General features: G+C 41.6%; 2 protein-coding genes across 2 annotated transcripts; one reads left to right on the top strand and one right to left on the bottom strand.

Annotated features, from left to right (window-relative positions):
• Positions 1-239: 239 nt before the first annotated feature.
• Positions 240-15,345, bottom strand: ndufa7 (NADH:ubiquinone oxidoreductase subunit A7). The gene is made up of 4 exons (XM_041203857.1): positions 15,243-15,345; positions 6,994-7,043; positions 3,766-3,915; positions 240-524 (listed from the first exon to the last, which is right to left on the bottom strand). Exons 1-4 carry the CDS (start codon positions 15,291-15,293, stop codon positions 431-433), a joined length of 345 nt encoding a protein of 114 aa, XP_041059791.1. The 5' UTR covers positions 15,294-15,345; the 3' UTR covers positions 240-430.
• A 291-nt stretch (positions 15,346-15,636) lies between these two features.
• Positions 15,637-24,089, top strand: rps28 (ribosomal protein S28). Its single transcript, XM_041203714.1, has 4 exons — positions 15,637-15,733; positions 16,751-16,798; positions 17,656-17,781; positions 23,988-24,089. The coding sequence occupies exons 1-3, from the start codon at positions 15,695-15,697 to the stop codon at positions 17,776-17,778; spliced, it is 210 nt and encodes a 69-aa protein (XP_041059648.1). The 5' UTR covers positions 15,637-15,694; the 3' UTR covers positions 17,779-17,781; positions 23,988-24,089.
• The last annotated feature ends 2,382 nt before the right edge of the window (positions 24,090-26,471 follow it).

Here is a 26,471-nt window from a genome sequence, read left to right as displayed (position 1 = left end):
CAAATTACTTTAAAAAACTGAAAAGAAAATTGAAAATGTTGTAAATTACAGATGCCAATGGATCTGTTGTACAAAAGAAAAGATTAGCATTTCATTTATAAAGCTGACAAAATGTAAAATATTTTATCCTGCTACCTTTAAGGGTTATAAAAAGTCCAGCAATTAGAATTTGTGCGCTTTTGGCTCCTAGATGCTAATGAAGATTATATCTTTAAAAAAAAAGTGCACAAAACATCATGTTGTTTATTAACATGAATGTTTACTGAGTTGATTTACATGAGAAGAGGAGCTTTAAATCCATGTTCCCATCTGATTATCCAATGCTGTAACTCCAGGAGCTATTTCCTCAGTAACACAAACTCCTTTCCATAGATAACACTACCCATAAAGGGTCAGAATTCACAATAATCCCATCCAATCGTCCTCCAAATCATAGGAATGGCTGATCCGTAGAAAGCTTCAACTGGATTGGCTGTCCAGGCTGAACTGGCTTTTTAACATGCGTGGTAACTTCAGCGTCTTGGCTGTTGGAACAAAGAAAGTGAGTTCAGCTGACTAGTGGATCCTGTAGCAATTCAGCTGAAGGAAACAAATTCAGTTCCAGAGGTGTACTGATAACACAGACAATAAACTGCAAGCTTAATTCCCCTCAGTGTCACTTTGCATAAATTCAAGACTGATTTCTAAATCAGACAAACTTGTCTGTCTGTGCTATGTGGACAGGAGCAAAAAACAAGCTTTTTACCTATATGCAAGAGTGCACTTTAACCTCTCTAATCCAGAACACTTGGGACCAAGGCATTTTTGGATTTCGGAATAATCTTAGAATGCCTAGCCACAAGTGAGAACACCGATATTACTGTGTGCTCGAGACACAAAACAGTGACAAAACATTATAAAGCAGTAATAAAAATGGTTTTATTTACCCAAATTTTGTACTTGCCATGTTTCCAATGTACTACACTCTTAACATTAGAAAACACATTTATGTGAGTGCTGAGCAAACACGAGATATTTATGCACCAACTTGGCATAGGTTGGGCCGTGTAACTCTGAATGACTGAGTGTAGGAAAAACCGAGAGATCATGTGGCTGTGCTGGTAAGATGAGTAGCAGCTTCAAACTTTGCTGTGTTTCTGTTCCTGTTTGCCTGTTGTATAGGATCTTTACCATGGGTTAGTGACTCTGGATTGCAGGCACTGGCAACAAGACCAAAAAGTGAGAGGAGAGAGAGAGAGAGAGAGGGAAGAATTGTTCTTTGTGTATGTACAAGTGTTTATACGCACAGGTGGGCTGACTAGTGTGTGTGTGCATGGCTTGTGAGGGTGGGGGCAGAGGGCTGATTACTGTGATTAGTGTGTGCGTAAGATATCTCTGCCGGTCATCAAAAATCTCCTTGAAACATAGCTCTGACTACATCCTCTGCTATCTCCATTCCTCCTCCTGCTTGGATATATTAAAGGCACCGATTCTTGACATAGGCCAATAAAGTAGTGCTTGGAAAAACATTGGAGATTTACCATCAACAACCATCAGGGACATGACGCTGACTCTGTGGCAGCCCTGTCAGTTCTGGAATTGCACATGCCCCCAATAAAAATTTATTGACAATTGTGTTTCTGGATTTCAGAATTCCAATTTGAGAGTTTACAGGGTATTGTATTTAACAATGTTGTGGGGACAGGCGGTGGTGGTAGTGTTGGGTGCTGAAGTTTATTCCCTGGAATTTAGAAGCTCAAGGGATAATTTGATCAAAGTTTCCAAGATATTAAGGGAAAAAGATAGAGATATACAGAAAGACACTATTTCTGCTGGATGCGGAATCTAGGTATAAGAGCATAGTTCAAAAATTAGAGCCAGGCTGTGACAAAATATGTGAAATAGCCAAATTTTTCTCAAAGATACGGGTCTTCAGAAATATTGATAAGAGGGAACATGTTCGGATGTTGTATGCAAGGTTTAACATAATGGTGCAGATCAATGGCAATGCTGCAGCAGTTGTTGCTGAATTCGATTAAAAGTGCAGCCTTACCATTTTTACCAATGAAGCCAGGGCTTCCCATCTCGGAACAAGGATTCACAAGGGTCACAGTCACACCCCATTTTGATGTCACCAGCTCAAGTAACTCCCCTCAAGGTCCAACATGCAGTGGAGATTTTTTAAAACTTAAGGGGTTTTTTATTTTGGAAAAAACTATTTCTAATCTCTGAAACACATTTAATTGCAGTTATGAGTTGTGATATGTAACAAATTTAATTTTTTAAGCACTTAATTGTCTTAATATGTTTTGAGTTTTAAAAGGCTCTTGTATTTATTGCAGAGTTATTTAATAAAGCACCAATGTTTGCTCAGCTATCTTTTGAATTGCACTGCTTGTTTACAGAGGGAAATGGGTTCTTGTATTTATCGCATCTTTTATAATAGGACTGGAGGACAAAATGTTTATGAAGTGGGCTAATGGGATGTAGTGGGGGTTGAGGGCGAGTGGCTGGTTGTTGATTGTTCAGATTTAGTTTTAAATAAAGTTTTAGGGCTACGCAATAAAGTTTCCGCTGTTAATCACTGTGAACTCAGGTCCTAAGCCTATGATTAACAGCAGGAGAATCCCAAAGGAAATCTCCCGGTAAGAATAGGGCACCAAGCTCCAGTCTTCAGCACCAAGGACTGTGTCGAAGACATTCTTGGTTGGGCCTGAGCGGCTTAATTCCGCCCATCCTAAGTTTAAACTTCCCAGGTCAGTATCCCACATGTGCGAGGGTTGGGACATCCTCAAAGTCCCAGCACGCAGAGGTGAAAATCTCAACATTTGCCACTGTTGCCACGAGAAGATCCAGGCCATAACAGCACAAGTTTGCAAATGATACTAAGTGAGGAGGCACAGTAAGTTTTCTGGATGAGAGCAGGAAGTTGCAAATGGACACAGACAGACTACACGAGTGGTTAAAACTTTGGCAGATGAAGTTGATTGTGGGGAAGTGAGATTATCTACTTTGAATCTGGGAAAGGCAAATTGGAATATTTTCTAAATGGGAGAGACTAGGAACTGAGAGGGAGCAAATATTTGTGTGTCCATGTGCACAGATTACTAAAAACTGATGCACAAAAAGTAATCAGGTAGGCTAATGTTGGTCTTTATCTGAAGGGGCTGGAATACAAAAGTGAAGAAATGATCCTTCAGTTGTGCAGAACATTGGTCAGAATCCATGTAGAGCATTGTGTTCAGCTTGGAGCACTGAACCCCAGAAGGATAAATCAGCCTTGAAGTGGACAAAGTGCAGATTTTCCAGAATACCAAGCTTAAAGGATTAAATTGTGAGGACAGGTTGCATAAACTAGTTCTATATTCTGAGCTTAGAAGTTCATTGTGATTAAATCGAAGTCTTGTAAACGATAAGGGTTAAGATACAGAAAAAACGCTTCCACTGGGTGATAATCTTAAAATTAGAGCTAGGCTATTTAGGGGTGAAACAAGGAAACACTTATTCCATACAAAGGCTAGTGGGGATCTGGTACTCACTCCAAAATATGTGGATGCTGGCTTGACAGACTTCAGATTGAAATGAATAGATTTTTAATAGGTAATGTATGAAGGGGAAATGAGCAAATGCAGGTATGACTTTAGGGGCAGATTATCCATTAACTAATTGAATGGCAGAACAGGCCTTAGCATCCAAATGGTCTAGCAATCCTGTCACTTCTAATTTGCTCCTAATCCTGTGTTATATTCCAAGACCTCAGCAAATAATATGTTTTCTGCTACTAACCTGACTGCCTGTGTTCCTGCTGTTAGCGCTTTCTGTGGTGACCAAATGACAGTAGGCGGAAATGACTCTCGACGACCATCTCGTAGACAGTAGTAGTTATCTGAAAATTTATGGCTGGGACCAACTGGGAGCTTTGGTGGAGGTTGGGTTCTGAAACAGAGCATTCCAAAATCCTGTTCTTACAGAAGGAGGTACTTAAAAATGAACACAATATCTCATTTAAGGTCGCACCATGAATACTCAATATCCATTCACAGGAAGAGGGAATTCAAACATAATCAGTCATACTTGGCCCTGTAATGGTTAGACAGCAGCACATTACCTGCTGTCTTGGAAAATGAGGAATGGTTTCTTGAAAACAAAAATGTGGAATTGATCTCCTTTCCTCTGCCCCTCCTATTACTGAGGATTGGTTTATTATCTAATTCCTGCTCCATAGCAAGCAGGAAATAAATAACTATGGATAAATACTTGTAAATACTATTTAATATTTCTTAAAATAATTCAAAACTAATCTAATAAGTAATTTGTTTGATCACTGAAACTCAGGGAAGATAGGGAAGATAAACTGGCACCCAAAGGAGTACGACATAGATTTGTTGATCCTTTTGTTTTTAATTTTTTCACGTTGCTGGCTAGGCCAGCAATTATTGCCAATCCCCAATTCCCTGAGAAAGTGATGGTAAGCTGCCTTCTTGAACAGCTGCAGTCCATGTTCAGTTTCTGGTCAACAGTTATCCCCCAGGGTGTTGATAGTGGGATTCATAATACCTTTGAATATCATCGTGAATGGTGCTGAACAGTTTGCAATCATCCACAAACTTTCCCACTTCTGACCTTATGCTGGGAGGAAGGTCATTGATGGAGCAGCTGAAGCTGGTTGGGCCTAGAAGAGCATCTGCAGTGATGTTCCGGGACTGAGGTGATTGACCTCCAGCAATCATAACCATCTTTGGCTTGGATGTTTGGATCAAGTCTATAATGAGGTCAGGAGCCAAGCGGCCCTGGCAGAGCCCAAACTGAGTATCAGTGAGCAGGTAATTGCTGAGTAAGTGTCACTTAACAGCACTGTCATCACTTCGCTGATGATTGAGAGTAGATTGATGGAGTGGTAATTGGCTGGGTTGGATTTGTCCAGCTTTTCATGGGCAATTTTCTGCATTGTATGGTGGATGCCAGTATTGTAGCTTTATAGGGGCACAGTTAGTTCTGGAACACAAGCCTTCAGTACTATTGCTGGAATGTTGTCAGAGTCCATATCCTTTGCAGTATTCAGTGCCTTCAGCTATTTCTTGATATCATGTGCTGTGAGTCAAATTGGCTGAAGACTGGCATCTGTGATACTGGGGACCTTGGATGGAGGCAGAGATGGATCACCCATGCATTTTGCACTAATGTGCTGGGCGTCCCCATCATTGAGGATGAGGATATTTGTGGAGCCTCTATCTTGTTAGTTGTTTAATTGCCCACCACCATTCACAACTGGATGTGGCAGGACTATAGAGCTTAGATATGATCCATTGGTTGTGGGATCATTTAGTTCTGTCTATCACTTGCTGCTTATGCTGTTTGGCACACTAGTAGCCCTGTGTTGTATCTTCACCAGGGTGACACCTCATTTTTAGGAAGCCTGGTGCTGCTCCTAGCGTGTCCTCCTGCACACTTCATTTAACCAGGGCTGATCTCCTGGCTTGATGGCAATGGTAGAGTGGGGGATATGCTGGACATGAGATTACAGATCATGGATGAGTACAATTCTGCTGCTGCTGATGGCCGACAGCACCTCATGGATGCCCAATTTTGAGTTGCTAGATCTGTTCAAAATTCCATTTAGCATGGTATTGATGTCACACAACACAAGAGGGCATCATCATTGTGAAGGCAAGGCTTCGCCACAAGAACTGTGATGGTCACTCCTATTACTGTCATGGCTAGATGCATCTGTGACAGATTGGTGAGGATGAGGTCAAGTAGGATTTTCCCCACTTGTTGGTTCCCTCACCACCTACTTCGGTCCTAGTTAGCAGCTATGTCCTTTAGGACTCGGCCAGCTTGGTCAGTAGTACTACTACCAAGCTACTCTTGGTGATGGACATTGAAGTCTGCCGCCCAAGATACATTGTGCTCTTGCCAACATCAGTGCTTCTTCCAACTGGTGTTCAACGTTGATTCATAAGCTGAAGGGGGGGCTGTAGGTTGTAATTAGCAGGAGGTTACCTTGTCCATGTTTGACTTGATGCCACGAGACGTCATAGGGTCCAGGGTCAATGTTGAGAATTCCCAGGACAGCTTCCTCCTGACTGTAAACCACTAGACTGTCACCTCTGGTGGGTCTGTCCTACCAGTGGGACTGGGATGGTGATAGTGGGCTGGGACACTGTAAGGTTCGATTCCGTGAATATGATTATGCCAGACTGTTGCCTGACTAGTCTGTGGGACAACTCTCCCAATTTTGGCACAAGCCCCCAGATGTTTTCAAAGATGACTTTGCAGGGTCAACAGGGCTGAGTTTGCTATCGTAATTTCCGATGCCTACATTAATGCCAGGTGGTCTGTCCAGTTTCATTCTTTCTTTCTTTTTTTTTTTAAAAAAGACTTTTTTAATCAGTTTGATACAACTGAGCGGCTTGTCAGGTCATTTTAGAGTCAACCACATTACTGTGGGTCTGGAGTCACATGTAGGCCAGACCAGATCAGGATGGTAGATTTCCTTCCCTAAAGGACATTAGTGAGCCAGATTACAACAATGGTTTCATGGTCACCAGTACTGAGACTAGCTTTTGATTCCAGGTTTATTAATTGAATTTAAGTTCCACCAACTGTCATGGTGGGATATGAACTCATGCCCCCAGAGCATTAGCCTGGATCTCTGCATTACTAGTACAGTGACATTACCACTATGCTACCGCCTCCCCTAAATAGGAATATTGATAAGGGTTACTGTGAAATACTAAAGATGCCCATTTCTAAGTCAGGTATGGCCAAAGTTAGATACAGATTGATTATCTCTCTACATTTCCTGGGAATGATTAATGGGGCAATGTACAAAGTTAAATAAAGAGTGAGGATCTCTCAAAACCGTCAGATCAAATAGTTCGATATCAGATAAAGCACAAGGAAAATCCGGAGTAAAGCTCCCACTTTGCATGCGCAAGTCAGGTACAAGCAATTACATTTACCAGAAAGTTAAGTTCTGATTATTACAGTTTAGTTTATTTTGTCCATTACCTGGGAGAAATTTCAGTGTATCGAAGCTGCAATTTAGCTTGGAGGTTTCTCTGCAGGAAAGAAAAGGATAAGAGTCAGTTGCAGGGCCATTTTGTAGTAAGGCTGGATTGTTCAACATACACAAAGCTCCAGGTGGCTATGGACTCAGATACAGAAAGCCCAAGCAGGGACCAAGGAACAGCAGCTGGTAACATAGCATCCTGGTCCAATCCTCCAACACCCCCTACACCTCACCCCCTCCCATGACACCTTCCCATGCAACTGCAGAAGGTGCAATACCTGCCCCTTTACTTCCCCTCTCCTCACCGTCCAAGGGCCCAAACACTCCTTTCAAGTGAAGCAGCATTTCACTTGCACTTCCCTCAATTTAGTCTACTGCATTTGTTGCTCCCAATGCGGTTTCCTCTACATTGGAGAGACCAAACGCAGACTGCATGATCGCTTTGCAGAACACCTTCGGTCTGTCCGCAAGCATGACCCAGACCTCCCCGTCGCTTGCCATTTCAACACTCCACCCTGCTCTCATGCCCACATGTCTGTCCTTGGCCTGCTGCATTGTTCCAGTGAAGCTCAGCGCAAACCGGAGGAACAGCACATCATCTTCCAACTAGGCACTATACAGCCTTCTGGACTGAATATTGAGTTCAACAATTTTAGATCATGAACTCTCATCCATCCCCACCCCCTTTTTTCCAATAATTTATATAGATTTTCTTTTCCCACCTATTTCCATTATTTTTAAATGTATTTCCATCCATTGTTTTATCTCTACCTTTTAGCCTATTTCGATCCTTTCCCTTCACCCCACCCCATCCCCACTAAGGCTATCTGTACCTTGCTTGTCCTGCTTTCTACCCTCAATTAGCACATTCCTTAGATAATATCACCACCTTCAACACGTCTTTGTCCTTTTGTCTATGACATCTTTTGGCTATCTCCACCTATCACTGGCCCTCTATCCAGCTCTACCTGTGCACCCCCCACCTCCCCCACCCCCTAAACCAGCTTATATTTCACCTCTTTTCTATCTTTACTTAGTTCTGTTGAAGAGTCATATGGACTCGAAACGTTAACTGTGTTCCTCTCCACAGATGCTGCCAGACCTGCTGAGTTTTTCCAGGTATTTTTATTTTTGTTTCAGATTTCCAGCATCTGCAGTTTTTTGCTTTTAACATAGCATCAATCCTGACACGTAAATACAAAAGGCCTGATAATTTAATATTCAGCTGAATGTGGTCTCGATAACCTAACAAATAATGGTCAATGTATCTTCTCCCTCATTGTCTCCTCTCATCTAAAATTTGCAGCTTATACTGTGCAGGGCAAAGACCACAATGCTAAAGGACCTCAGCTGACCATTCCTTATGTGTAAATTTAGGGAACATTATTGGATCACAAAACCTCAGCTTCTTGAGTTATTGAACTAGACCAATGGCTGCCAACCTGTTTGAGGCCACCTTCCTGTCCTATAACACAAGTAATCCTTCTATATAAAAGTCAGTTATACATACACTTAAATACAAGTGCTGGGGCCTTAACTATTTACAATCTATATCAATGACTTGGATGAAGGGACCAAACATATGGTAGCTAAATTTGCTGATGACACCAAGATAAGTAGGAAAGCTAAAAGGAGGTCGAGAGTCTGCAAAGGGATATAGATAGGTTTAAGTGAGTGGGCAAACATTTGGCAAATGGAGTATAATGTGGGAAAATGTGAACTTATTCATTTTGGTAGGAAGAATAGACAAGCATTCTTAATTTAAATGGGGAATGTTTCCAGAACTCAGAGATAGAGGGACCTGGGTGACCTGGTACATACGAACAAGGAGCAGGAGTGGGCCATTCACCCCCTCGAGCCTGCTCTGCCATTTAATAAGATTATGGCTGATCTGATAGCAACCTGAAATCTGCATCCCACCTACCTCCAATAACCTATCATCCCCATGCTTATCAAGAATCTATCCATCTCCGCTTTAAAAATATTCACACTTTGCTTCTACTGCCTTTTCAGGAAGAGCTCCAAAGACTCGCAACCCTTTGAGTGAAAAAAAAATTGCCTCATTTCTGTTTTAAATGGGCGATCCCTCATTTTTAAACAGTGATTCCCTTGTTCTAGATTCTACCACAGGAGAAAATATTCTCTCCACATCCACCCTGTCAAGACCCCTCTGGATCTTATATGTTTCAATCAAGCCACTTCTTACTCTTCTAAACTCCAGTGGATACAAGCCTAGTCTGTCCAACCTTTCCTCATAAGACAACCCACCCATTCCAGATATTAGCCTGATAAACCTTCTCTGAACTGCTTCCAATGCATTTACATCCTTCCTTAAATAAGGTGACCAATACTGTACACAGTACTCCAAATGTGGTTTCACTAGTGCCCTGTACAACTGAAGCTTAAACTCCCTACTTTTCTATTCAATTCCACTCACAATAAACTATAACATTTTAGTAGCTTTCTTAATTCCTTGCTGTACTTGCATACTAGCCTTTGTGATTCATGCAATAGGACACCCAGATCCCTCTGAACCTCAGAGCTCTGCAATCTCTCACCATTCAGATAATACTCTTCTCTCTTATTCTTCCTGCCAAAATGGACAATTTCATTTTTTCGCACATTATGTTCCATCTGCCAGATCTTTGCTCACTCACTTAACCTGTCTGTATGTGTTTGTAACCCCCTTATGTCCTCTTCAAAACTTACTTTCCTACCTATCTTTGTGTCTCAGCAAATTTGGCAACCACCCCTTCAATCCCTTCATCCAAGTCCTTTATATAAATTGTAAACAGTTGAGGTCCCAGCACTGATCCCTGTGGCCCACCACTCATTACATCTTGCCAACCTGAAAAAGACCCATTTATGCTTACTCTCTGTTTCCTGTTAGCCAGCCAATCTTCTATCCATGCCAATATATTATCCCCTTGCCATGGAGTTTTATGTTCTGAAGTAACCTTTGTTGTTGCATTTTATCAAATGCCTTCTGGAAATTTAAGTACATCCACTGGTTCCCCTTTATCCACAGCACTTGTTACTTCCTCAAAGAACTCCAATGAGTTGGTTAAACGCAATTTCCCTTTCACAAAACCATGTTGACCCCGCCTGATGACTTTGAGCTTATCCAACTGCCCTGCTATAACTTCTTTAATAATAGCTTCTAACATTATCCCTATGACAGATGTTAAGCTAACTGGCCTGTAGTTTCCCGCTTTCTATCTCCCTCCCTTTTTGAATAATGGGGTTACATTTGCTACATGAAACACAAATAGTTAGTATTTACGTACAGCAAGTGATTAGAAAGGCAAACGAATGTTGCTGCTTATCACGAGGGGAATGGAACATAATAGTAGATAAGTTTTACTGCAGCTGTACAGGGCATGGGTGAACCCACATCTAGACTGTATGCAGTTTTGGTCTCCACATTTGAAAAAATATATAATTGCATTAAAATCAGTTCAGAGAAGGTTTACTTGACTCATTTCTGAGATGAGAGCCTTATCTTACAAAGAGAAGTTGAACAAGTTGGGCCTACCCCAACTGGAGTTTAGAAGAATGAGAAGTGATCTTATTGAAACATACAAGATCCTGAGGGGGTTTAATTGGGTGGATACCAGGAGGATGTTTCTACTTGAGAGAGACTAGAACCAGAGAACACAGTTTAAGAATAAGGCATCTAAGGCTTTTGATAGACAAGGGAGTTAAAGGTTATAGAGGGGGCAGATGGTAAAATGGAGTCGAGACCACAACCAGATCTTTTTGAATGACAGAGCAGGCTCAAAGGGCTGAATGGCCAACTCCTGCTCCTAAGTCCCTTGTTCCAATATATTTTTATTATTTTTGTTTCACTTGTTAAACTTGTTGCTGATGCTGAGCAACAGTTCTCAATTTTAGTGCCAACTTTCAAACCAAAGATCATATGGCTTCCGTCTTCAAATTAAAGCACAGTTTTTAAAAAGTTTTCAATTGCACAAATACTAAACACTGAACAAACTTTTTTAAGTCACCATGAGGCAAAGGTGGCATTAGGATACTATATCAGATGATTGATGCCCTCGTTGTTGATATCTTCATCTCCCTCCACCTTGGCTGATTGGAAGGCTTGGCCTAAATAGCCAAGTGGTTATGGCACTGGGTTTGTAACCCCAAGATCAAGAGTTCAAATCTCACAATGGCAAACTATGAAACAATGTAACTTCATCTGAAACAGATGGAAACGGGTTTGTACTCGAAAGAGTTTGGCTGATTGGAAGTCTCCAACCAGCTGAACTCATGTTGAGACATAAATATCTTTAACAATATTAAACAGCTTTCCCTTACAAAATGCTTCACAGAGTGAATTACCTTCAGAATGGAGTGATCCAATTCATGTAGGCAAAGTTACTCAGAAAACATACCTACATTTGCCTGAGTGGTAAACAGTTAATTAATGAGTACAAGTTGTGTTTTTTTTTAAAACACTCTATGGTTAATTTTGGCAGACCCCTCGAGATCATATTGCAGATTTCTAGGGGATTGCAGACCCATAGTTGATATTTAATGTAATTCCATTTCCTTGTCTTTGATCATACCCCTTAATACTCTTACCTAACTAAAATCTGTTTTAGCAGACAATAGGAAAGAGGTGTAGGAGAAAGGTCAATGGCATGGGGAAGAAGTTCTCCGCTCTTGCCAGCACCTGCTTGTCTATCCTTATTCCAACCTCCTACAATCCCTTCCTACCTGAAGATCAGTTATGTTGATGCGGGAGCAGAATTGCAGGGTGGGGGGAAACCGTGGGGAGAAACAGTGCATTATTTTCCCTCACCCACTACTGTCTGCAAGAGATGCCTTATCCTTGTGGTTAAAAGTGAGAGATGATATCTAAGGCAGGTTACCACACAACACTCAAAGGAATGGTGCAGATCAACTGCAAAGTAACCTTGCAGGAATATATTTAATCCAGCAGCCTACAAACTCACAAACACAAATACATCCAATAGTCAATCTTACACTATTATAAGACATAGGGAGTATTGACCAAGTGTAATCTTCACATGAAACTGCATTAGCTAGCAGGGGATAATAGAACTAGGGGATGTAGATGCATATTCAATCATACAAGGCATCCTTATTTTAATGTCTTTGATTTTGCACTATTTGCTATGAAGCAGATAGGCAAAAGACAATTGTGCAGGAAGAACCCAAGAGCTGTTTAGAGCAAAGGAACTGCACTGCAATACAGGGTCATGATATAGTCGGGAGGCACAACATCATCAATGCTGGCAGGAGCTTTCAGTTAGTGGATCAAATTTACAGACATCTCCCGTTATTAATTCATGTGTTTACATTCAGAAAAGGAAAATGATCACAAAGGTGTAACACAAATATAACAGATAAGGTATACCCATATTAGTGTTGTATTTTACAGTCACTATATACAGTAGATTTTTTTTTATGCCAGCAGCACTCAATATTACTCAAGGAATAAATACTACTTCCTTGAAATTTGTGTGTTATAAATACAGCATCCGCCATCGAAGAAAACAGCTCCTTAACCACCAATCTTGTTCCATGTCAAAGTCCTTGTTTAGAATTCAACTTTAGTAGCAACATTATAACTACACATTCCTCAAGGCCAAGTTCTACACAGTGGCATGCCCACTGGAGTGAGACTGTGTTGAAATTCTGGAGGGCATAGATTATAAGTTTGATCTATAGAATCAATGCTGCTGTATTCTTTTAACCCAACTGACAGTTTTCTAAAACTTTATTCATTTCTAGTGAATATTCATTTTACCATAAAGATTAGCAATCCAATAAGGGGTTGCATCAAGTAATTCCCTCCACCATTTTGCCACATTTACCCAAATCCATCTTCTCATCCACCTTTCCAATGCCATTCCCATCCGTCCATCTCAGCCATGAAATCCCAAACCCACCCATCAATTCCATCCCTCAAAGGAACAATCTCTCTAGCCAGGGAACTTTGTTATTGGGTGCTCCTTACCTTCCACTCTTTTTGTTCTCCACCTACCAACATCCTAGCCCACTGTCACCAACCATTGGCAACTGCAAGTGTATGATGTGCCCTGTGTGTGTCAAGCACCAATCACCAGCTAGACCCACCAACAAACATGTCCCTTAATCTGACCCATCAAAACAGTTTGGACAGACAAAAATTAAGTATTGTTATTACAGATTGTTATACAATAGATACATTTAGCCAGTAGCAGGCGTTTTATATTTCTATGCTTATACCTACATTTATAGGTAACATTGAGGCCCCTTATCTAAGAAAGGATTTACTTGCTATAGAGGCAGTACAGCCTCACCAGACTAATTTCTGGGATGGCAGGACTGTCCCATGAGCAGAGATTGAGGAGGCTGGGTCTGTATTCTCTAGAGTTTAGTAGAAAGAGAGGTGATCTCATTAAAACTTACAAAATTCTTAAGGTAGATAGGGTAGATACAGAAAGGGTGTTTCCTCTGGCAGGGGGTAGGGTGGGTGGTGGGGTTGGTCTAGAACCAGGGGACACAGTCTCAGAATAAGGGGAAAACCATTTAGGACTGAGATGAAGAACAATTTCAGAGGGTGTTGAATCTTTGGAATTCTCTACCCAGAGGGCTGTGGAAGCTCAGACTTTTTATTCATTCATGGGATGTGGGCTTCACTGACTAAGCCAGCATTTATTGCCCATCACTAATTGCCCTTGAGCTGCCTTCTTGAACTGCTGCAGTCCACATGGTGTAGGCACATCCAGAGCACAGTTAAGGAGGGAGTTCCAGGATTTTAACCCAGTGACAGAGAAGGAACAGTGATATATTACCAAGTCAGGATGGTGAGTGGCATGGAGGGGAGCTTCCAGGTAATGGTGTTCCCATGTGTCTGCTGCCCATGTCCTTCCAGGGCAGTGGTCGTGGATGTGAAAGGTGCTGCCTAATGGAGGCGTGGTGAGTTCCTGCAGTGTATCTTGTAGATGGCACACACTGCTGCCACTGTGCATCAATGGCAGAGGGAGTGAATGTTTGTGAGTGGGGTGCCAGTCAAGCAGGCTGCTTTGTCCTGGATGGTGTCAAGCTTCTTAAGTGTTGTTAGAGCTGCACTCATCCAGGCAAGGGGAGAGTACTGCATCTCACTCCTTACCTGTGCCTTGTAAACAGGCTTTGGGGAGTCAGGTAGTGAGTTACTCGCTGCATGGTTCCTAGCCTCTGACCTGTTCTTGTAGTCACACTATTTATATGGCTAGTCCAGTTCAGTTTCTAGTCAATGATACCCCACCAGGATGTTGATTGTGGGGGAATTCAGCAATGGTAATGCCACTGAATGACATGCGCAATAGCTAGTTTTTCTCCTGTTGGAAATGGTCATTGTCTGGCACTTGTGTGGCACAAATGTTACTTGCCACTTGTAAGCCCAAGCCTGGATACTCTCCAGGTCTTGCTACATTTGGACAAAGACCGCTTCGATACTTGAATCGTCGCAAATGGTGCTGAACATTGTGCAATCATTAGCAAACATCCCACCTCACCACCCGCTTGAAGTCAAGGGTTGAGGTGAAGGGCAATCATTCTCACCTCACTCATTGAGTATGTTCAAGGCAGATCAATAGATTTCCAGATACTAATGACATCAAAGGTTATGGGATACTGCAGGAAAATGGCACTGAGGTAGATGATCCGCCATGATCTAGTTGAATGGCAGAGCAGGCTTGAGGGGCTGAATGGTCTACTCTAACTTGTGTTCATAGACATGGAATGAGGGAGGTTTGAAGTAAGCCAGATAAGAAGCAAGATGACACCAGCTAAGGCTATGGTGACAATGAAAAAACAGTATCTATATTTACCACAGCAGCCTGTACTTTTTATATTGCATATATATATACATCCCAGTAGCTGGTTTTTATATTGACAAATAGTATATATATTTACCTCCACTGCCGACGTTTCATATTAATGTGTATTATAAGCATAATTACCTCAGCAGCCAACGTTTTATGTTAACATATACTGTAGAAAGTGTTTTCCCCCAGCAGCGATTACTTTATATTGATATTGCAGATATATTTACCCCCTACAGCCCGTGTTTCACATTAACATACATTGTAGACATATTTACCCCAACAGCTGCTTTTTTTATGTTAATTTATATTCATATATTATCTCTTTCCCGCCCCAGACTGGGCACTTCACATATATGGTAGGACCATCTCCCCCCCAGCAGCCAGTGTTTTATAAACATTACTGACATACATTTGGACAAACTCACCCCCGCTAACCAATTCCGCAGACGCTGAATGATCTTCGTCGCCGACGCCATCTTTGTTGTGAAGGGCGAACGCGCGAAGCATGATGGGCAGAAATAAAGCTATTTAATTTTATTAGTTTAGAGATTCAGGGCCTTTATTTACTTTTTTAAAAAACTTATAATAATTTTTTTTAAATGAAATTCAGCTCTCACCGGGCGGGGGGGGGGGGGGCGGGTGGCGGTCATTGATCTGAGATGGACACGGAATTCTGGGAAAAACGGCCAGTTTTTTTTTTAAAGTTTATTTTAAATTTAAACTGAATTTAATGGCGTGTTCGCGCGGATTGTTAAAATATAAAATATTTACACGGAGAATTTTTCCCCCGGGGGGGGGGAGTTAAATGGGCGGTTTGGTTTGTCTATAAATAGAGGCCGCGCGGCCCACGTGCTCCTTTTCCTCCGCCGCCGCCATCATGGAGGGTCCACGGACTCAGACAGTCAAACTGGCCCGGGTAAAGCCGGGGCTTCAGACCGCGCTGTCTGCTCATTGTAACCGCGGGGAGCTAGGGAATAGCCTCCCCCTCAACACGGAGCATCTGTGCCGCCCGTCAAACAGGCTTCAGGGGGAGCCAGAGGCCGCCGGGGTTGGGTGGGTGGGAGCGGGGAGGAGGAGGCCCCGCTGTCGGCTCGGCCTCATGTGAGAAGGGCGGCTGGGTTACCGACTCCCGAGCCCGCCCCATCTGCGGGCCTCCGACCCCGGTCCATCGGTCCCGCTTATCACTCCACTAGGCTGTTGTCTCGGGCTTGAGTTACTGCTTTTGCCTGATGCTGGGCCTCGCTGAAGGGCTTTGGCCTGGTTTGTGCTCCGCTTCAAAAGGCAATTTTTGAGCGTAACAGTCCCAGGTTTGCCCCCCTGGTGCTCTGAACAACTGAGCAGAAAGCGCTTGGTTCAAGGGGGAAGCAATTAATTTGTTCTATTTAACTAATCTTTGATTAAAAAAAAACAGACTTCCAGCATCTTTAAAATTTAGGCTGCTTAAGCATATATTATGGAAGTTGTTGCATATAAATTTTAAACTGACATTATGAAGTATATATTTCAAGCTGCAAATGCCACGAACTTGGTATTGGGATCGACTTTATCCATGAATGGGCTGAAATTATATCCTCCTTTGCTGCCTTTACAATAATCATTACTGCTGTATTTTGTATAAAATGTCTGAGAATGGGAAATGGGCAGCTGACTTGTGGCCAGAGTTGAAATGGGGATTTTGAGGAGCCATTTGAAGGCAGGTTTGAGTGATTTTACTATGATGTTAGTTTGAGCCTCTGCTATTGATGGGGAGTATTGAAGTTGAGGTTGTGCTGTTGAAAGGATTTATAAGCTGCAATGAGAATTTTTCCATTTAATGCTTGAAAATGCTTAGTAGAGTGTTGCATATCTTGTAGTGAAACTTGATTGTCCACATCATTTGATGTGCACAGTTGGCTGCAAAGTGCTCTCTGTTAAATCATTTTTTTTGTTATAGGTTACTAAAGTTCTTGGAAGGACAGGATCCCAGGGGCAATGTACTCAGGTAAGGAGTTTGTATTATTGTTTATGGTTACTGTTGTATCTTGTAAAACTGGAATGTGAAAGCAGTGTGTGTGTGTTTACAAAAAAAGGCTTGTAATACATCAGGTCAATGATCTGTTTAACACAAGACTGCAAGCATTCACTCCTCAAAAATACCTACACCTCGTCTTGCATAAAGCACAGGTTAATTTATTAGTCTGACACCAAATTAGACTACATAAGATTCATGAGAAGTGGCCTGAAAAATCTTGACTAGTGTGTTCTAGTGAACATGTCTGCTGTGGTTCTTGTTCCTAAAGGGAGAGGCACTTTTAATTTTCTTAATTGGGCTTTTGGGTTTTGTTGGATGGCTAAAATTTTTGCTTGAGTTTTGTGATTGCTCTGTACCCTGAGTTTCCCTTCAGAATTCTGTGGGCTGAAGCTCTCACTGGAGTCTAATCAGATTCTGTTCCAACCCCAGATAAATGTACATTTGTTTGTCTATTTTCCCGATCCCCAGTTAATCTGCCATTTGGGCACAAAGACTTCTTTGGTGCCGCTGTCATGTTAAAATGAGCAGCTGCTTTAAAACTTTCTTGGACTTATAGCATGAGACTGATATAAAGAACAAGGGTTGTTGTCTCTGCTCAAACCTCATGTTTGTACCAATGTGTATGTCCTGTTTCTCACTAGAGATCTGGTCTTTCAAAAGCACTTTCCAGATTGGGGCTGAACTGACCTATCCTATTTTAGGATCTTTGCTGTCAGCATAGGGTGAGACCTTGCTCAGTATGTGCTGAACCCCAAATTTTGTTGAAAAATGAACCACGAGTAAAAATTGTCAACCCCTCAGTTGTAATCAGTTCGATCTGTCTGTAGGTCCGTGTGGAATTTATGGATGACAGCAACCGATCCATCATTCGAAATGTGAAAGGACCGGTCCGTGAGGGAGATGTGCTCACACTCTTGGAATCTGAGCGTGAAGCAAGAAGATTACGATAGCGGGTAATTCCTTGGATTTTAATTAAGGTGTTCATTGTAGCAGTCTCTGGATTCTTTCACAGTAGTAAAATGAAGATTAAATTCTAATACAGTGCCTACAGTAAATTCCCAACCACTTCTGTGCATGGAGAACAGATGCTTCTCCCCTGAAGGGATGTTGTGGAGAGAATCTTTACTATATTATATGACACTATTAATGTTCATCATTAGTACATTGTTTCAGCCTGTTCCTGCCCCACTGAGCTCATTTCTTTCTTGGCTATTATTTTCTTTCCCTTGTCCAGTCTCTTGCCGTCTACATTCGTGATTACTCTGGTGCCCTATGTCATTTCAACAATTTCCATTTTCATAGCCCTCACCAGATTCTCTTTACTATGGATGTCCAATCCCTCTACACCTTCATCCTTCAGCGCGGTATGAGGGTTCGCTGCTTGAATGGGGGTTCTCGAAATTTGCATTCTCCACCACCCTCGGCCTGGCAGAACTTGTTCTCACTGAACAATTTCTCCTTCAACTTGTCTCGCTTCATCCAGATGTGTGGCCAAGGGTGCCTGCATGAGCCCCAGTTATGCCTGTCTTTTTGTGGAGTATGTGGAACATTCCTTGTTCCAGTCCTACTCAGGCCCTCTCCCACAAGTCTTTCAATACATTGATGACTCTATCAATACTGCTTCATGCTCTCATTCGGACCTGGATCACTTTTGCTTCCAATTTCCACCTTTTTCACCTTCACATGGTCCATCTTTGACACTTCCCTTCCTTGATTTCTCTGTCTCCATTTCTAGTGATAGACGACTAATTTTCATTACAAATCCAGCAACTTCCACAGCCACGTTGACTACAACTTCTCACGTACTGCTTCCTGTTAAAGACTGTCCCATTCTCCCAGTTTCTCTGTCTTCATCGCATCTGTTCTGATGGGACCGTTTCCTCTGTGACAACCTAGCCTGCTCCTCTCAACCACTACACCTTCCCATGCAATTGCAGGAGGTGTAACAACTGCCCATTTACCTCCTCACTGTCCAAGGCCACAAGTGCTCCTTCCAGGTGAGGCAGCAATTCACTTGCACTTCTTTCAATTTAGTCTACTTTATTCGTCGCTCACAATGCGGTCATCTCTACACTGGGGAGATTAAACGCAGACTGGGAGCTTTGCAGAGCACGTTTGTTCAGTCTGCAAGCGTGACTCCAACTTTCCTGTCACTTGCCATTTCAATTTGCCATCTTGCACTCATGCTCACATTTCTTTTCTTAGTCTGTTACAATGTTTCGGTAAAGCCCAGCGCAAACTGCAGGAACAACACCTCATCTTCCGATTAGACACTTTATAGCCTTCTGGGCTTTACACTGAATTCAATAGCTTCAGACCATGAACTGTGTCCTGTAGTTTGATTTTTTTTCTTTTTTCCACCCCCAACCAAAGATCAAGACTGTGTCTTGTTCTCATGTTTTGTTTTCCAAAAGCACTGATCCTTGTTCTGCTATTAACACATTCTGCTATCTGACCGTTATGCCGCTAGTAGCACCTGCTTTAATGTTTAACGCTATTGTTACCACTCCTTTTGTCTTGTCTCCATGACGTTTTTGTCATTTTCTCTCTCCTGACCTCCAACCTATCCCTGACCTTCTATTTTGCTCCCCTGCCCTTTTTCAGCAGCGTAAAACCCATCGCGTGTCCTTCAGCTCTGAAGAAAAGTTATGGAGTTGAAACACTAAATCTATTGCTTTCTCCACAGATGCTGCCAGACCTGCTGAGTTTTTCCAGTGTATTCTGTTTTTGTCAGATTTTCAGCATCTGCAGTATTTTGCTATTATACTGTATTAATGCTCCTGGTTCCTGAAGTCCAGATCTTCAAATGCTGGGATTTGCTGAGATTGGATGGTCAGAAAACTTTTTAAACTGAGACTTAATAGCCTGCTTACAGCAACCAAGTGAGAGCTGCACTTTGGAAAATGGCAGCATTAGTGTGACACTTGCACAGTTTAAAAGCAAATGTTGATAATGGGGTGATACACAGTTGTGTTCTTGTATCAGCTGTAGCTGGCGTTGTTCTTGAAATTTGAAGCTGTTTTTCAAGCAGTATTCATCGTTAAATGGTGCTGGCTGCTGATGACTGGGTCTTGTGTAGCTATCTGCAACTTGAGTTAACTAACTCAGTTTTGTTACGGTCAGAAAGGCAGGATTTTTTTAAAATCCGATCTAACCAAATGTCAACTTAGTTTGGTGGTTGCACATCTCTGACCCTAGAATATTGTGGGTTCAAGCCTTACTACTACTTTAGCACCTAATTTTGGGTGCCATGCTTGGGGAGTGCTGTTTGTCCTTCATATAACGTGGTGCCTGTTTGGATAAGCAAGTTGGAATTCTTGTGTCCTGGTCCAGATTAACTGGTTAGTTATCTCAGTTTGAGACACTGCTGTGCACAAATTGACTGCAAAATATTGTTGACATTTTTGTTGCTGTAAAATGCTTTGGAATATCCCGAGGATGTAAAGGTGCAAAATAAATGCGAGCTCTTTGTTTATCTCGGGAGCTGTTTGCTTGAGGCTTTGTGCGTTAGATCTTCAGAAAGGTGACAGAGGGAAAGCAGGGCATTGTAGACCAGTTAGCCTAAGGTCTAGTGTGGTGAAATGGCTAGAACCTATAAAGATAGCGTGACTAAACATCCTGAAAATTTTCAGCTGATCAGAAAGAAGCAGCATTGATTTGTAGAGTGAAAATCTGAACCTAATTGAATTTTTTTGAAGAGGTAACTGAAGTAATGGACACGGATTGTCTGCAAATGTTAGTGACTTCCAGAGGCATTTGATGAAGTCCCTCAAAAGAGACCTAAATAAAACTGAAGCTCATGGAAATGAAGACAAATTATTGACCTGGTTAGGAAACTGGCTGAGTTATAGGAAACAGTAGGGATAACGGGCAAATACTCAGTTGGCAGGATGTGACTAGTGGTGTCCTGCAAGCATTAGTGTTGGGGCCTTGACTATCCCATATATTAATAAATTAGATAATAGGATAGAAAGCCACATGTCCAAATTTTCTGATCTCTCACAGATAGGAAGCATAGATGGAAGTGTAAAATCAAAGATATTGATAGGCTAAACCAAATGGGCAAAACTGGCGAATGGATTTTAGTGACTGCAAAATACTGCAGATGCTTAAAATCTGAAATAAAAACAAAGTGCTGGAAATACTCATCAGGTCTGGCAGCATTTGAGGAGAGAGAAACAGTTAATGTTTCAAGTTGAATATAACTGTTCAGAACAAAATGGATTTCATTTGAGACAAATGTAAGTTCACCCATTTTGAACTTAAAAAGGCTAAGACAAGCTGCTTTCTAAATGGTGAAAAGCTAAAAACATTGGAAGCCTAAAGAGGCTTGGGGCTCCATGTACACAGATCATTAAAATTTCATAAACAGGCAGAGAAAATCAAAGCTAATGGCATGCTGGCCTTGGTATCTAGAGGAATGCAATACAAGGGGTTAGCAATCATGCTTCAGGTATACAAAGCTTTGGTTAGATCACAGTAGAATACTGATTGTAGTTATGCCCATAACTTTGGGAGGATTTTTTGGCCTCAGGAGGAGTCAGTGTAGATTGACCAGAATGATACCTGGACACCAGAGGTTAAACTATAAAGAGAAATTAAACACATTAGGATTATATTCCCTGGAATTCAGAAGGAGATGGGGTGATTGGATAAAAGTTATCAGGATATTAAGGGGAATAGATGGGTTGGATTGGGAGAGAATTTCTAGTTGGGACTTCTCAGATTAGGGGGCATAGTCAAATGAAATAAAAGCCTGACCTTGAATTAAGGAACACCTCTACACAGTGATATAAGTTTGGAATTCTCTTCCGCAAATGGCATTTGGTGCTAAATGGTATGAAGGGATGTGGAGCAAAAATGGGTGTATGGAATTAGATCAGAGATCAGCTCATTGAATGGCAGAATAGTTTGGAGGGGTATATTCCTATGCTTTGGGAGCTGACAACAATAGCATGTGTATCAGCCCACTTGAAGTAGCATGAGTCAAATATTTTGATATTTTATCTCAGTCTACAGAAATTTTTGGAACTAATTAAACTTCTGGAAAATAGGTGTTGCAGCAGCATTTAATTGACATTGTGATTTGATTAATAAGGTTTAAATAAGCAATCAGTCTAAATTAAGAACTTAACTCAAGCACAGCAATGAAAATGTCAGGTTGTATGTTTCCTGAATTGCTTACTGCACCAATGTTTCCCTAAAAGAAGAAATCCAATGTAAGTTTTGTAGACGCATCTGAAAAATATAAAGCCTTAATTATCAGATCTGCTCCCAAATGAAATTGGGGCAAAAGAAAAATCCTGCTATGAGGTACTGTTTAAATCGTACACGATTTGTGAAAGCTACTGACACAGGATGCCAAGAGCATATGCAATCCATATGCATTCTACCTGTGTGCCATTTTAAAGATGACAGCGTTTTCTGTCTTAGATTTGAATCCAGATTCTAGAACTGCAGTGTTAAGTTGACTTGCATTCTACTGTTCATCTCCTTATTCATTGCTGAGGAGAGATAAAGTTAACAATTCCTGAGATTTGAAGTTTCTTGAAAAGTTACTTTTGCGTGCCCCCTTAATCATTAATCCTTTTAAGTTTTGATTCCTTTGTTTGATTTTCACATCCCCAGCCTCAGGGCATGTTATTAAACACTTGTGATAAACTCCCAACGAATTGTGTTAACTTGCAGTTGGCAATCTTAAAAGTAAAATATCCAACTGGGTTCTGTTGACTTGTATTTTAGATTTGTGAGTTCCTAGTTGTTATGACACCTTGGTTTTTAAATATTGCGTACAATGTTCAAGAACATTCTAGCATGAGGATGTGTGTGGTTGTTTTACATGTTTCAGATATGACAACATGCAAGCTCTGTCTTTTGTTTTTGATCTGTCCTTACTAAAGTCAGAAGATGGTTGCAGATCAAAAACAGAATTACCTGGAAAAACTCAGCAGGTCTGGCAGCATCGGCGGAGAAGAAAAGAGTTGACGTTTCGAGTCCTCATGGCCCTTCAACAGAACTGAAGGGTTCTGTTGAAGGGTCATGAGGACTCGAAACGTCAACTCTTTTCTTCTCCGCCGATGCTGCCAGACCTGCTGAGTTTTTGCAGGTAATTCTGTTTTTGTTTTGGATTTCCAGCATCTGCAGTTTTTTTGTTTTTATAGATGGTTGCAGATGTTGATGCGACAACTTGTTTGACAGTGCCAGAAACAAAAGTGCTGACAGATGCTAAACTTAAAACAGAAGGACTTTGATTTGCAATCCCAAGTTTTAATTTCTTCCCTACTGTATATTTGATAATGTAGCATCCCCTCAGTGCTGCATCTGATTAAAAGCTGGTTTATGAACAAAACTAAGTTATGCTTGGAAAACAGCTTTGATTTCAGATGGGAGCTACAAGCAGCCAATCTGCCATCCAGGCATATAGGAACTATCATTTTTAACAATTATGGAAATGAATAAATGAAGATTCTTTACCCATTCAATTACATGCATGAGATGTTTGAGTGGATAAATATTATAGTATTTATGTCACAAACCAATTTGACCTAGCAGATTTCAGTGTTTCTGTTCCATATGAGCCTCCCACCCTTCATTTCACCCCTATCTAGGTATCCCTCAATTCCTTTCACCCTCTTGTATTTATGCAACTTCCCTTTAAATGTATCCGTGAAAGTCGTCTCAGCTGCTCATTGTGGTGCTGAGTTCCACATTCTAACTGGCCTCTGGGTAAAGACCCTTCACCTGAATTTATTATTGGATTTACTAGTGACTACTAAGATTTATGACCTCTAGTTCCGACCTCTTCCCCCACCCTGTGCTAGCATCTTTAATCTCTATCAAACCCTTTGGTCACCCCTCATTCTTCTCTTCTAGAGAGAGGGGCCCTAAGCTATGTTCTGTCTTTCCTGAAAGCTTTAAGCTCTCTGTTCTGGTATTTTCTAGTAAATCTATACACTTCATCAGTGCCTCTATAACTTTTTTTGTAATATGAAAACCAAACTCTTTGTTGTATTCCCAAGTGTGGCCTAATCAAAGTTCTGTACAAATTTAACATACCTTTCTACATTTGATTCTATTCCTAACCCTCTGGAAATTAACTGGTGCTTTGTGTTTTATGACATTATCCTCTATCTTTAACTTTGTTTTAACTTTTTTGCAGATAGTCAAAACTGATGCCAGCTGAAGCCGCTTTTGCAGTACTTCGTTATGGACAATTTTTTTTGGACAAAATGGGACAATAAAAATTATAAGTAATCTTTAATGTGGAGTCTGAGCCTGATTTTTTTCTTTTACTCATTGAAGTTTTTGTTTGTTGAAGGAAAATTTTCATGAAGATATGCTTGAGCATGGCTTGGTTTTCTTTAAAAAAGGCAAAATGCACAACCTACAGCAGCCCTGGATATCACATGGGAAAGAGGAAACCCTCCTGTTTGGAATGGGCTGATTTGAAAACTTGGGGTACTTAATGAAATCACTATGGGGTTTGCACACTACTGAGTTACTCTGGAACCAAGAGGTGCTTCCTGCCCTGGGTCACTCACTAGGCCAGCATAGATGGCATATACCAAATTAGTAGCCTGAATGCTCGAATTATTAAAATTGGACCAGGGAATATCTATATGCAAGATCATGCCTACTGGCCAAGTTTCTCAGCTTAGGATCTACCCCATCTGCCATGGACAAACTCCAGCCTAGAACACAGCAGTTGTGGAGGCAGCAATATTGTGTCCCGCAGAGCTGAGGTAGAAGGGATCCAATTCTGTGGCCTATACCCTAAGCCTGTTAGCAGTGAACTGTGACCAGAATTTGTCAAATGAATTACTTTTATTTATTTCTTTCTCTTTGGCTTTTCTCCTTTACACTTAGAAGCTCCTAAAGATCAAGCAGAGGTTTTGTTTCATGTTGCCCCTGTGAGCTGAGCAAGAGTTTCCATGAGAGTTAGTAGGGGAATTGATGGGGCAATGGATTCCTCCTGGCACAAAATGAGGTGGGTGCAAAAAGGTTGGAGAGGAGCTTGACAGGTGGAAATGTGGTGAAGAGGTTCCATTCTCCTGGGGTACCCTTCACAACAAAACTACTAGACTCGCCCCAGTACTGAAACATAGAAAATAGGAGCAGGAGTAGGCCATTCAGCCCTTTGAGCCAGCTGTGCCATTCATTATAACGGCTGATCATCCAGCTCAATAGCCTGCTCCCACTTTCTCCCCATATCCTTTGATCCCTTTCGCCCCAAGAGCTATATCTAACTACTTGAAAACATACAATGTTTTTTCCTTGACTACTTTCTGTGGTAGCAAATTCCACAGGCTCACCACTTTCTGGGTTAAGAAATTTCTCTTCATCGCAGTCCTAAGTGGTCTACCCCGTATCCTCAGACTGTGACTCCTGGTTCTGGACGCCCACCATCATGAACATCCCTCCTACATCCACCCTGTCTCGTCCTGTTGGAATTTTATAGGTTTCTGAGATGCCCCCTCATTCTTCTGAACTCCAGTGAATATAATCCTAATTGACTTGATAAGTAAGAAGACTTGCATTTAAAGTGCTTTTCATAACCTCACCAAAATACTTTACAACAGCAACTACATTTCATTGGTTGTAATGTAGAAAACACTGCAGCCAGGTTATATATGGCAAGCTCCCACAAACAGCAGTGAGAAAGAAATGACCAAATAATCTTGGTGATGTTGATTGAGGATAAGAAATAGCCAGGATCCTGGGTATAACTCCCTTGCAAAATAAGTGATGGCGTGCCATGAGAGGGCACATGCAACCTAAATTTAACATCTAAAAGACAACATACCCCAACAGAGCAACATTCCCTTACTGTCATCACCTAGAATTTTATGCATAACCCTGGAGTAGAATTGCAACCTTCAACTTGCTGATTGAGAGGCTACAGCTGACAAAATACAGCACAGTGACAGTCTCTTAAGTAGCAATGCTTCCAGTATTGAGCTTTGGTAGAGATGCAGTATCCCAATTTCCCTGCTCTGAACTTGTCATTCTCCAATATTAAAAACTATTTAACATCTGAAGGAAATCTCCCCTTTGTCAGAAGTTCTTTCCACTCATGCAGATAGCCTGCCCCACTTTTAGTGTGATGACCACTGTCATCTAATAAATTGATAACATTCAGAAGTGCGGAGGATGTGTCAAAAGAAAAAGATTTTCTGCTTTGGAGAATATCTTCCATAAAGAAGTGGCTTCTACCCTTCCATCCCTACCTGGTTCTGATGTTAGTGTTGACTCACAAGACCAACGTTTATTGACCATCCCTAATTACTCTTTAAATTGGTGGTGGTGAACTGCCTCCTTGAACTGCTGAAGTCCATGTGGTATTGGTGCACCCACACTGCTGTAAGGGAGTTCTGGGATTTTGACCCAGTGATTGAAGGAACAGTGATATAGTTCCAAACCCATGGTGATGGTCCCATGCATATGCTACCCTGCTTCTAGGAGGTAGCGATTGTGGATTTGGAAGGTGCTGTTGAAGGAGCCTTGGTTAGTTGCTCCAGTACATCTTGTAGATTGTGTACGCTGCTTAAACTGCATTGGTGGCAGAGAGGTGTGGTATGAAGTGCTGATCAAGCGGTCTGCTTTGTCCTGGGTGGTGTCCAGCTACTTGAGTGTTGGAGTCACA

The sequence above is a fragment of the Carcharodon carcharias genome, chromosome 14 (genome assembly GCF_017639515.1).
Source record: "Carcharodon carcharias isolate sCarCar2 chromosome 14, sCarCar2.pri, whole genome shotgun sequence".
In the NCBI taxonomy this organism is placed as follows: domain Eukaryota; kingdom Metazoa; phylum Chordata; class Chondrichthyes; order Lamniformes; family Lamnidae; genus Carcharodon; species Carcharodon carcharias.
This window is presented reverse-complemented; position numbering and strand designations above follow the sequence as displayed.